We start from the raw sequence: 12,313 nt of genomic DNA on the forward strand, positions 1-12,313 counted from the left end.
CTCCGTGGACCACGTGTGACAGCCAGCTGTTCAGAGTCCGGTGCTTCCTTCTCTTGGGAGAGACCCAGGCCTCTACCCGCTGGCTGCACCTTCCCCACGGGAGGAGCTGATGGAATGAACACACATCATTTTTCCAGAGCGTCAGACTGGCTCGTGGTAAACTTCAGTCCCATAGGCACAGGCAGGATCTCAAAAACTGCTCCGTGGTTCTGAGGGGTTCTCAGCAGCCCGTGACCGAATGTTGCACTGCTAATGGGCTGGCAGAAAATGAGAGGGGAGATACTTTATTAAGTTTCTGCACCTTCCTTGCCTCTGGAGCTGTTTTTCCAAGATTTGGCACGCATTGTCCCTGGGCTTCCCTGGTGGCCCTGAGGTGAAGAATCCACTTGCTAATGCAGGAGATGCAGGAGACACAAGTTCAGTCCCTGGATTGGGGAGATCCCCTAAAGAAGGAAGTGGCACCCCCCGCACCCCAGTATTCTTACCTGGAACACTACCATGGACAGAGGAGCCTGTGGGCAACAGTCCATGGGGTCGCAGAGAGTCAGGACTTAGTGACACCAAACACACACACCCATGGTTCCCATGACACATGGAAGATTGACCAAGACAACGTGTGCGGAGACCTTTGTGAGCAAAACAGTTCTGCACGGATATAGACTAGGCGTAATTAACAATGCTGGGTCACTAGGAATCCCAAGATACGATCCTTGCATGGTAGACGGGGCTTCTTAAAGTAGGGAGGGCCTCACCTCGGTCAGTCTTCTCGTCCCCAGCAGCTGCTGCAGCCTACATCATAGGTGTTGACATGCTGGTGCGGATCCAGGCCCGCCCACCGGCAGGAAGGCTCTTGGGGGCACTTGCACACCCTGGTGCAAGCACAGTGTCCATTCATAGCGATCTGGCTGGGTTGGTTGCTGGGGGTGGGGTGGCTTGTAGAGGATGTCCCTGATGACATGAAGTTCAAGCTTGAGATGGGTGGTGGTCACTAGGAGGCCAAGGCTGAAGAGGGTTCCAGGCTGGGGGGTGTGGGAGTCAGGGCCCCGAGGCAGCAACAGCGTGTCTGTTGTCACCGGTCCCAATGGTTCGGCTTGGCTGGTGCACACCAAGTCCTCCAGGTCTGCAGGGGAGAGGTCAGCCTGGGAAAACTTGCAGAGAAGTTGTATAGCCTGCATGGGAGCTGGGATTTTATCCCTAGGCTTGAAGGGTTTCCAGCTAGGGGCAGTGTGGTCGCTCTCGGTTTAGGAAGCTGGAATGACCACCTCCCCCTGTCTCCGCCCCCTGGTTTGGAGTGGGGCGTCCATGATGTCCCTGCTGCGGGATTGCACCCCCAGCTCCTGGAAGTGAGGCGGGAGAGCCTGTGAGGCCAGGGCATACAGGTCCTGCTCCTCGGTTCTCAGCCAGGCCTCTGAAGGGTGTGGAGTTGAAGTGGAGAAGCCGCAAGCGTCCGGGTTCCCGTTGGGCTGTGGGCTGCCTGACCCCATCTGTGCTCTGCGGGTTTACTGGGGAACCAGCGTGGGGGCCCCACTCTGAGCCTGGTGTGTGAGGGACGCCGGACAAGGCCTCTCAGAGCTGGGGAGTCACCCTTCCCAGGTGATGGTGTCTTGGTTGTTCCTCATTTTCTGGTTTTGAAGCGTGTAAGCCTCTCTCTTCAAGCAAATTTTAGGCTTGAAGAAGGGACTGGGAGATGCTACCATTGGAGAGCTGGGCCGCATCACTTCTGCCACCTCCGTGCCACCTCTCTGTCCCCAAAGAGACGCATCCTCTGCCTCTTGCCGGTGGGGGAGGGGCGCGAGGTGCAGGCCGGCCAGCCCAGCCTGGGATCACACGCCCACAGCCGGGTCGCTCAGTGCGGGGCTCCCTAACCCGAGGGTGCAGCAGTGAGTGGTCGACAAGCTGTGGCCCGGGGTCGTCATCACTTAAAGCCACTGCATCACTCCTGGAGAAGCTCTCGTTCAGTTGCCTTTTACAGCCTCCCAGCCCTGCGGCTCTGAATTAGGGACTTGGAGACGGGAAGCCTGGCCTTGGCCCCAGGCGCTCACCGCAGCCTTGTCCGGGAACAGTCGTGGCCATAAATACCCATGGCCTGGGGTGGCCGGGGCTACCCAGGGAGTTAGGCAGGGAGCCCAGCACTAAGCAGTGGCCTGCGGGCCTCCTGCTAGTGCTCGATGCTGCTGTGCTCATCAGCCTGGCAAATTTGAGTACAGGGGAGCAGCGGAAGTTTAAACCGAGCAAGGGCCAGCCTGGGCCTCTCAGCTGCCCGCCTCTGAGACATGGGAGTGAACTGAGGTGGCTCCAGGGAACTCAGCTGTGGTGGAGGCAGGAAGCTGCAGGCGCAGAGGGTGCTGTGAAGGGGCTGTGTGGCTCCTTGGAAGAGCCAGAAGTCACTGGTGGGAGGCCCCAGAGGCAGAACCAACGTGTGTTGGGTGAACTGAGCAGGGCGCTTGGGATTTCTTATGTTCCAGGTGCAAGGGTTTGTCGACGGGTTGTGCTCATAGGTGTGGCTAGGAGACTTGCAAAGCCTGACTGGCACCAGCAGTGGCCCACAGTCCCCCTGCTGCAGCAGTAGATCTTGGGCACAAGAACACATCCACTGACTTGGCATCTTAATTGCGGTCTCCCCAAGTGACTGTTGCTGTTTTAGTCGCCAAGTTGTGTCCAACTCTTTTGTGACCCCATGGGATTCTCCAGGCAAGAATACTGGAGTGGGTTGCCATGCTCTTCTCCAGAGGATCTTCCTGACCCAGGGATTGAACCTGCCTATCCTATATTGCAGGCAGAGTCTTCACCAGGGAGCCAGAGGGGAAGCCCTTCCCAGGTGACTCAGTTCAGTTCAGTCGCTCAGTTGTGTCCAACTCTTTGCGACCCCATGAATTGCAGCACGCCAGGCCTCCCTGTCCATCACCAACTCCCAGAGTTCACTCAGACTCGCGTCCATCGAGTCAGTGATGCCATCCAGCCATCTCATCCTCTGTCGTCCCCTTCTCCTCGTGCCCCCAATCCCTCCCAGCGTCAGAGTCTTTTCCAATGAGTCAACTCTTCGCATGAGGTGGCCAAAGTACTGGAGTTTCAGCTTTAGCATCATTCCTTCCAAAGAAATCCCAGGGTTGATCTCCTTCAGAATGGACTGGTTGGATCTCCTTGCAGTCCAAGGGACTCTCAAGAGTCTTCTCCAACACCACAGTTCAAAAGCACCAATTGTTTGCCGCTCAGCTTTCTTCACAGTCCAACTCTCACATCCATACATGACCACTGGAAAAACCATAGCCTTGACTAGACGGACCTTAGTCGGCAAAGTAATGTCTTTGCTTTTGAATATGCTATCTAGGTTGGTCATAACTTTTCTTCCAAGCAGTAAGCGTCTTTTAATTTTATGGCTGCAGTCACCATCTGCAGTGATTCTGGAGCCCAAAAGAATAAAGTCTGACACTGTTTCCACTGTTTCCCCATCTGTTTCCCATGAAGTGATGGGACCGGATGCCATGATCTTCGTATTCTGAATGCTGAGCTTTAAGCCAACTTTTTCACTCTCCTCTTTCACTTTGATCAAGAGGCTTTTTAGCTCCTCTTCACTTTCTGCCATAAGGGTGGTGTCATCTGCATATCTGAGGTTATTGATATTTCTCCCAGCAATCTTGATTCCAGCTTGTGTTTCTTCCAGCCCAGCGTTTCTCATGATGTACTCTGCATATAAGTTAGATAAGCAGGGTGACAATATACGTACTCCTTTTCCTATTTGGAACCAGTCTATTGTTCCATGTCCAGTTCTAACTGCTGCTTTCTGACCTGCATACAGATTCCTCAAGAGGCAGGTTAGGTGGTCTGGTATTCCCATCTCTTTCAGAATTTTCCACAGTTGATTGTGATCCACACAGTCAAAGGCTTTGGCATAGTCAAGAAAGCAGAAATAGATGTGTTTCTGGAACTCTCTTGCTTTTCCATGATCCAGCGGATGTTGGCAATTTGATCTCTGGTTCCTCTGCCTCTTCTAAAACCAGCTTGAACGTCAGGCAGTTCATGGTTCATGTATTGTTGAAGCCTGGCTTAGAGAATTTTGAGCATTACTTTACTAGCATGTGAGATGAGTGCAATTGTGTGGTAGTTTGAGCATGCTTTGGCATTGCCTTTCTTTGGGATTGGAATGAAAACTGACCTTTTCCAGTCCTGTGACCACTGCTGAGTTTTCCAAATTTGCTGGCATATTGAGTGCAGCACTTTCACAGCATCATCTTTCAGGGTTTGAAACAGCTCAACTGGAATTCCATCACCTCCACTAGCTTTGTTCGTAGTGATGCTTTCTAAGGCCCACTTGACTTCACATTCCAAGATGTCTGGTTCTAGATTAGTGATCACATCATCATGACTATCTGGGTCGTGAAGATCTTTTTTGTAAAGTTCTTCCATGTATTCTTGCCACCTCTTCTTAATATCTTCTGCTTCTGTTAGGTCCATCCCATTTCTGTCCTTTATCGAGCCCATCTTTGCATGAAATGTTCCCTTGGTGTCTCTAATTTTCTTGAAGAGATCTCTAGTCTTTCCCAATCTGTTGTTTTCCTCTATTTCTTTGCATTGATCGCTGAAGAAGGCTTTCTTATCTCTTCTTGCTGTTCTTTGGAACTCTGCATTTAGATGCCTATATATTTCCTTTTCTCCTTTGCTTTTCGCCTCTCTTCTCTTCACAGCTATTTGTAAGGCCTCCCCAGAAAGCCATTTTTAAAGGGAAGTCAGGCTCTTCAGCACCACGGACAGTGCCCTCTGGGTGGGAGGAAGGGGCCGGCCATGCTCCTGCTGGGAGCAGACGAGGTCCTGGCGGTGCCCAGGCCCTGTGCACTGGTGTCCTCATTTATCAAGTGGGAGTCACAGGCCCCTGCTTCCAGTTTACTGTGAGGAGTCAGTGCAGTGTTGATAGCAAAGTGTCTGAAAGTGGGAGCCATATCATGGGCTCCAGGGTGGGGTGGACTCAATCCTGCCACTTCCTAGCTGTGTCCTTTTCTCCTTATCCCCATGGGCCTGAGGTTGGTTTGTTTGTTTGTTTTTTAAATCTCTGAGATGGAAGTAAAAGTTCCTGTCTTATACCCACCACATTCTCAAGTTTTAATTTGAAAATAGCGAGTATTTTTAAACTGAGAAGATTCATGTTAAACACTTAGCGCTGGGCCTCCCTCATGGGACTCACTTTGGAAATACTCTCTTTGCAGCAGAAGTAGTGATAGGAATTACCGTCATCATCATCGTTCTTTTCTGACCTCTTGCCCTGAACGCCAGAGTCCGGGTATATAGGAAAGAGCAGCCACTGCCACACCCACTGTCCTCACTATAGCATTGTCTTCTGGGCTGTGAGAGTGGCTGATTAAGGTCTTGGTAGCCAGGGTTGTGTTCACGTGTCCAGGCTCAGACACAAGGCTGTTTTGGTGGCTTATGGGGCCGAAGGGGAGGGGGATGCCCATGCAGGTAATTGGCTGTATTAGCTCAGCAGTATAATCTTATGGCTCATGTCTGAAAGCAAATTAATACAGAAATATGCCATTAGAATGGCTTCCAAAGCCCCAGTGCCACTTGGCAACTTTGTGATTACTCACTCGCTCACTCACTTTTCTAACTAATCATTTCAGAGCTCTGCATCCTGGCTGTGTTCGTCAGGCACTATTTCTGTTCTTCAAGCGCCATGTGTGATCAGCCTCAAAAGCCTGCCATGATTTTTTTTTTTTTTTTAAACAAGAGGCAGTGATCTGCCATATTCTGAAGTCTTAATTTCATATAAGTGAAAATAACCCCCAGAGAGTCAGGAGAGAAGACAGAAAAAAGCGAGCACACACATGTGGCCCCTGCACCACCTACCTGGGGTGCCGACTCATGCCAGCATGCATTTAGTCATCAGTGCTCATGAGGCAGCCCCAGTGCCTGGGGCACTGGTCCAGACACCACTAGGAGGGCTCTGCCCTTGCACGGCTGACAGGCCAGTGGTGAAGCCGGACAACGGGAGACACACATATCTAGTGGGGTTGCTGAGGGCCTTTGGAGCAGAGACAGCTCAGGGAGGCCTTCCTGGAGGAGGTGAGGTCTGAGATGGGAGTTAAAGGATGAGTATAGTGAGGAGGCAGAAGAGGGCAGGGGGAAGCATTTCCAGGCAAAGAGCATAGAATGTGGAGACTGGAGTTCCAAGAAAGCGCCTGGTATTTTGGAAGAATGGAAACAGGGTCAAGGTAGCCAGCGGAAGACTTGGGCGGGGGTGGCAGGACTGGAGAGGGAGGTGGGGGCTCCTGAGTGCCTGGACTCCAGCAGCTTGGCCCGAGCTCCTATCTCAGACCCGCTGCCGTGTGTGGCTAGCTGGCCCTATTGGGCCCTGGCAGGAGGGACCCCGGAACTCTGGTCTTTGTTCCCTCTGGGCCTTGGTACCCCTTGCTGCCCGCCCCGGCCTGTTCTGCTCTGCCTGCCTGGCTCCACCCTGACACGGCTGTCCTCCGGCTGGACAAGCGCAGTGGCCTGTTCCGGTGTTGCCGTCCTTGTTGGAGTCTGAGCCTCCCAAGTTTCAGGCTCACGTGCGGTCATTTCAGTGCGCTCAGTGCTTCTCACCATGCCTCGCTCATTCCAGACACACTGTGTGTTTGTTGAGTGCCGTTAACTTGCTGTAGGAAGAAAGTAATGGGATTCTCCCCACTTCCCCGGTCACTAGAGAGTGTCAGGAGCTATAGTCTTCCCTTTTGATTGCAGCTTAAATGCTGGGGCTTTCATTTATGTAGGAAAAGGGAAAGCAATTTACAGCTGTGTTTCTGAGGACCACACGGGCTGTTTAATATTAGCACCTTAGAGACATCTATTTTCTGCACTTCTAAACCCAGTTTCTTCATCCACTGATACTTGCTGAGAGGCAGTATGACTTTCTTGATTATGAACTTGCCTAAGTGAGCCTGTTCGTAATAATATGTGTAATTACATCAAGATGTGTAACATGACAGATGTGAAAGCAGCGTGAAGCCGACACGTGTAGAGAAACACGTTGGGCTGTATTGAACAGTGAGCCACAGTTTGTACGCTCTTTAGGAAAAACAACCTTCCCTCTTCTTTATTTCCCCCAGCAAGAATGGCTGCTGAATTGAACCTATCCGGGTGGATTTCCCTTCTTCACACAACAGCTCAATTTATTAGATTTGGTGGGGGAGAGCTGGGAAAGAGGCCCTTGACACATCTATGTACCTGTTTCTCCCACATTTGTCCATCCCTTGAGAGGAGGGGGCCATTTACCTGCTGTGGAGGGTTTCCTGTCTGTCTAGAACTTCTCCTCCGGGCCCTGGGCTGGGCGATCACAAAGTTTTCCTTAACGACGCTCACCCATCTCTGAAGCGCACGGGCGAGGCGAGTGTGGAGGGCCTCCTGAACCAGCTGGTCCTGGAGCACCTGCAGCTGGCTCCTCTGCTGTGGGGTGAGTACTGCCCATCACCTCTGGGTGTGCGCGCACCTTCGCTCAGACCTCGCGAGCTCGTGTTTGGTGCTGTGTGCCGAGGCCTTCAGGAAACCGGGTGGGGAGGTCTGTGTCTCTCCCGAGCTCAGTCCGCGGGTGTCCGGTCAGCACAGCCTTAGGGCCAGGCTGCTGCCCTCTGACCTCAGGCGCGGTGACAGTGTGGATCCCCTTGCTGCAGAACCCGCGTCATCTGTGGTGCACTGACGGTGTCTGCATGGATGTGACTTCTGCAGACGCTTGCGCTCCTTGAGTGATGAGTGATGGGGCGGTGGGCGGTTCCTCCTGGCTCCTGGGCAAGCTCTGAGTTTGTTTGGTAAACACCTTAACTCACCCCGGTACTCGGCCCGAGAGAGAGCGCTGGGAGGTGGCACTTAGAACAAGGTGTTTGAACGCTTGCTGCCTGCTGCACCTGGAACTTTCACCCCAGTCTGTGCCTTCCTAAATAGCAGTGGAAAATTTTGTTGAGAAACAAGCTCAAACGTAGAAGTGTTGTTGAAATGAGAGTCTGTATTATTCTCTGGAGATGATCCCGTCATATAGTCTGTGCTGGGTCAGATGCAGACAGTCATGGGTGTGCCTTCTTTCTCTGCTTTAACCCAGAACCTGTTGGGAGTCAGTATCTGGTCTTTCCTCCAGTTAATTCATTAGCTCGACCTCCCAGTTTTGACACAGGAGAATTACCCCAGGAGCTGGAGGAGAAAGACCTCTCCCCTTGGTGTTCCCTCACTGGTCTTCAGTTTGTGAGAACCCCTCGAGCTGCCTGGGGCTGCCCTCTCCTGGGCTCCTGGGCTTCACAACGGTTGAAGGTTGTTGGGGGTCCAGTGAGCAGTGCCGACGTGGCAGCTGTGAGTGGACTGAGCCCAACACCCGGGGGCCCCTTCCTTGGAATCTACCTGCCTCTCTGGTCCAGCCCAAATGAGAGGAGGTAGATGGTTGTTTCTGCAGAACGTGCCCCAGTTTGCACCTCTCAGGGTGTCTCTCAGTTTCCTAGCTCACAAAACTTTATCTCTTGGTGATCTGGGCTCAGACAGTGACTTCCACCAGATGTACTGGCCAAGGAGGGTTGGACACCCAGCCCTCCTGGCCCTGGGGCTGGGTAGGCCCCAAGAATCCAGCCGTAGGAAACAGTGGCACGAAGCGTGTACTCAGGCGTCGAGTCAGTCAAAAAGAAGGGAGTGCCCCAAGGCCCCGGCCGACTGGGAGTGAGCCCCACAGGGCCGGACTCCTTGCAGAGATGGGGTGGGGGGCGCACGTTGCTGGATTTGCATTGCTCTCCTTATAGGTCTTTTCCTGGTCGTGTGTGACGTGCACACCAGTGCCGGTATTGAGGATTTTATCCTGGAGAAGATGCATGAGTTGTTACACCACAGGACCAGGACTCAAAGGCGTTTCCTCCAGGAGGTCTTGTGGGCATTGCCCACGACAGCAGCCAGCCCCGCCCAGCACTTTCAGGCCCACAGCAGCATTCAGTGCGTTCTGGGTCCTGTCTCCAAGGGTCCGCCGCCCCAGAAACACCACGTACTATCTCTCTGTTCCGTGTCATGATTAATTTAACTGTCGCCACGTCTGGCAGTTTCCGGGGAACATCCATCTGCATGCATTTTTCTCTGATTTTTTCCTCGGCTTGCTCGTTTTGGAGTTATGAAGTCAAAAGACATGTGATTTTTAAGGCTTTTGGGCTGTTTTGTCGAGTGGACGTTTGACTGTTGACCGTTGATGGTGCCATGGGCGTTGTGGGAGCCCGAGGTTTTGAGGTGACTTTCCCACCCCTTAGAGCGTAGTTCTAGGTCAGGGGCCGAGAGGTGAGGCTGTGAGTTTCGTCTGCCCACCTCCTGCCCTGGGCTGGCCTCCCTGGCCCACTGTCCTCTGCATTGGGGTGGGGTCTTCATCCCTGGCCCCAGTGCACGCCACCTGCCCCCTCCCTGTCACCTGTGCCATGGAGCCAATGTCTCGGGGTCACCAGCTCCTTTCCACGTCACTCGGGCTGTCCTACTGGTTTTTCAGAGGCAAGGTTCCTTACCCTGGAATCTTGACCTTCCCATTCATTCACTTCACAAAAGCAATATATTCTCGTTATAGAAAGGCAGGGCAAATCAGAAAAGTTCGATGGAGAAAAATTATCTTTTTCCACTCTTGCGCCCCCAAAACCAGTCTCGATTTCATCTCATATTTGTGCCTTTCTAGGTCTTTCTGCTATCCCCCAATTTACATTTTGTTCGCCGAGATGATCATACCGTTCTTGTACTCTGTGTCCTTTTTTTTTTTTAATACTCGAGAAAACAAGTATTTCTCATGTTATGGACACGTCTTACACTTGCTGTTCAAGTCCTCGTTACACTTTCATCATGTGGATGCAGGCTGACTTACTGCTCGTTCTGGTGTCTGGGTGCCTCTGCTCTTTGGAGGTGTTTGCTGTTATGTAAGTTGCCTGCACCGGCTGCGCACAGAGCCTTTCTGTGTCTCGGGGCCACGCCCCCACGGGGAGGCCCTGACACTGCACCTGTGGGCCGGTGCCAGAGGGCACAGCTCCTGTGCCAGCGCCACCACTCACAGGGCCGCTGATGGAGCCCACCAGGACTGATGTCGCGTGGGGGTCCCGGAGGAGAGGAAGCCAGGTTCTGGACTGGCTCCAGGGCTGTGTGGATTCCTTCTGTAGAGCGTCCCAGGGCAAGGCGGGACAGCGGGCAAGGTGGGGCTGGGGAGGGGCCTGGGGCAGGACCCCTAGTCGGCTGCCTCCTGTCTCCATTCCTCTGGGAAACCCTGGGCTGGGGGAGGCTGCGCTCCCACGAGGGTGGGAGCCTGGCAGAACCCAGAGGGCCTCCTGATGGCCTGAGTTGAGGGCCGGTCCAGTTGTTTCCATGGATACCGGGCAGTGGTGACTAGCGGACCGAGCAGTTTCTCACAGCTGATAGCACTGTACTTGTCCCAGCCTCTCAGATGCACAGCGCCTGGTCTGCGCCGGCGAGTCCCGGTCAGGTGTCGGCTACACCGTGGAGGGCATGCTTTCAGTGCTCGTCCTCCGGATAATCACCGAGCAAGCCCCTGCCCCGGCGCTGAGCTGTGATCTGCAGGAAGCTCTTGTGGGCACGAGGGCAGTGCCCGTCTGGGAGATAGCGGCCAGGTGGCGCTTTGTGTGGGGTCACCCACTGCTGTGCCTCAGAGAACCACATGCCCTCATGTTGGGGAGGAAGACGCTGTGCCTAAACTCTCTGTGCAGTTTGTCTGACCCGTGCAAGTTTTCAGGTCATAATTACCATCCCCCTGTTACCAATTGGGTGCTAGTTTTAGAAAGTCTTGTAAGGTCTTCATAGAACCGTTCAGCTTCAGCTTCTTGCGCATTACTGGTCGGCTCATAGACTTGGATTACTCTGATGTTGAATGGTTTGCCTTGGAAACAAACAGAGATCATTCTGTCATTTTTGAGATTGCACCCAAGTACTGCATTTCGGACTCTTCTGTTGACTATCAGGGCTATTCCATTTCTTCTAAGGGATTCTTGCACACAGTAGGAGATATAATGGTAATCTGAGTTAAATTCTCTTCAGAGCTATTTGTATGGCTCCTCAGGGAGCCATGTTGCTTTTTTGCATTTCATTTTCCTGGGGATGGTCTTGATTGCTGCCTCCTGTACAGTGTCACGAGCCTCTGTCCATAGTTCATCAGGCATTCTATCAGATAAATCTAATAAATAGATTTAAATAATAAATAGATTTAAATCCCTTAAATCTATTTGTCACTTCCACTGTATAATCATAAGGGATTTGATTTAGGTCATACCTGAATGGTTGACTGGTTTTCCCCACTTCTTTCAGTTTAAGTCTGAATTTGGCAATAAGGTGTTTATGATCTGAGCCACAGTTAGCTCCCAGTTTTGTTTTTGCTGACTGTATAGAGCTTCTCCATCTTTGGCTGCAAATTATATAATCAATCTGATTTCAATGTTGGCCATCTGGTGATGTCAATGTGTAGAGTCTTCTCTTGTGTTGTTGGAAGAGGGTGTTTGCTATGACCAGTGCGTTCTCTTGGCAAAACTCTATTAGCCTCTGCCCTGCTTCATTCTGTACTCCAAGGCCAAATTCCAATCCCAAAGAAAGGAAATGCCAAAGAATGCTCAAACTACCACACAGTTGCACTCATCTCACATGCTAGTAAAGTAGTGCTCAAAATTCTCCAAGCCAGGCTTCAACAATACATGAACCATGAACTTCCAGATGTTCAAGCTGGTTTTAGAAAAGGCAGAGGAACCAGAGATCAAATTGCCAACATCCACTGGATCATCGAAAAAGCAAGAGAGTTCCAGAAACACATCTATTTCTACTTTATTGACTATGCCAAAGCCTTTGACTGTGTGGATCACAATAAACTGTAGAAAATTCTGAAAGAGATGGGAATACCAGACCACCTGACCTGCCTCTTAAGAAACTTGTATGCAGGTCAGGAAGCAACAGTTAGAACTGGACATGGAACAATAGACTGGTTCCAAATAGGAAAAGGAGAACATCAAGGCTGTATATTGTCACCCTGCTTATTTAACTTCTATTCAGAGTACATCATGAGAAATGCTGGGCTGGAGGAAGCACAAGCTGGAATCAAGATTCCTGGGAGAAATATGAATAACCTCAGATATGCAGATGACACCACCCTTATGGCAGAAAGTGAAGAAGAACTAAAGAGCCTCTTGATGAAAGTGAAAGAGGAGAGTGAAAAAGTTGGCTTAAAGCTCAACATTCAGAAAAGGAAGATCATGGCATCTGGTCCCATCACTTCATGGCAAATAGATGGGGAAACAGTGGAAACAGTGTCAGACTTTATTTTGGGGGGGCTCCAAAATCACTGCAGATTGTGACTGCGGCC

General features: G+C 51.8%; 1 protein-coding gene across 5 annotated transcripts in view; it reads left to right on the forward strand.

Annotated features, from left to right (window-relative positions):
- The window catches only part of TRAPPC9 (trafficking protein particle complex subunit 9), a 387,455-nt gene that overhangs the window by 290,661 nt on the left and 84,481 nt on the right, over nucleotides 1-12,313 (forward strand). For 4 of the 5 annotated variants that reach the window (XM_069600923.1, XM_069600926.1, XM_069600925.1 and 1 more), the window contains one exon: nucleotides 7,330-7,420. In XM_069600923.1, coding sequence (XP_069457024.1) covers nucleotides 7,330-7,420 — 91 coding nt within the window. Of the gene's footprint in view, nucleotides 1-7,328; nucleotides 7,421-12,313 lie in introns of all 5 variants that reach the window. The other variant, XM_069600924.1, reaches the window with a different exon arrangement.

The sequence above is a fragment of the Ovis canadensis genome, chromosome 9 (genome assembly GCF_042477335.2).
Source record: "Ovis canadensis isolate MfBH-ARS-UI-01 breed Bighorn chromosome 9, ARS-UI_OviCan_v2, whole genome shotgun sequence".
In the NCBI taxonomy this organism is placed as follows: Eukaryota; Metazoa; Chordata; class Mammalia; order Artiodactyla; family Bovidae; genus Ovis; species Ovis canadensis.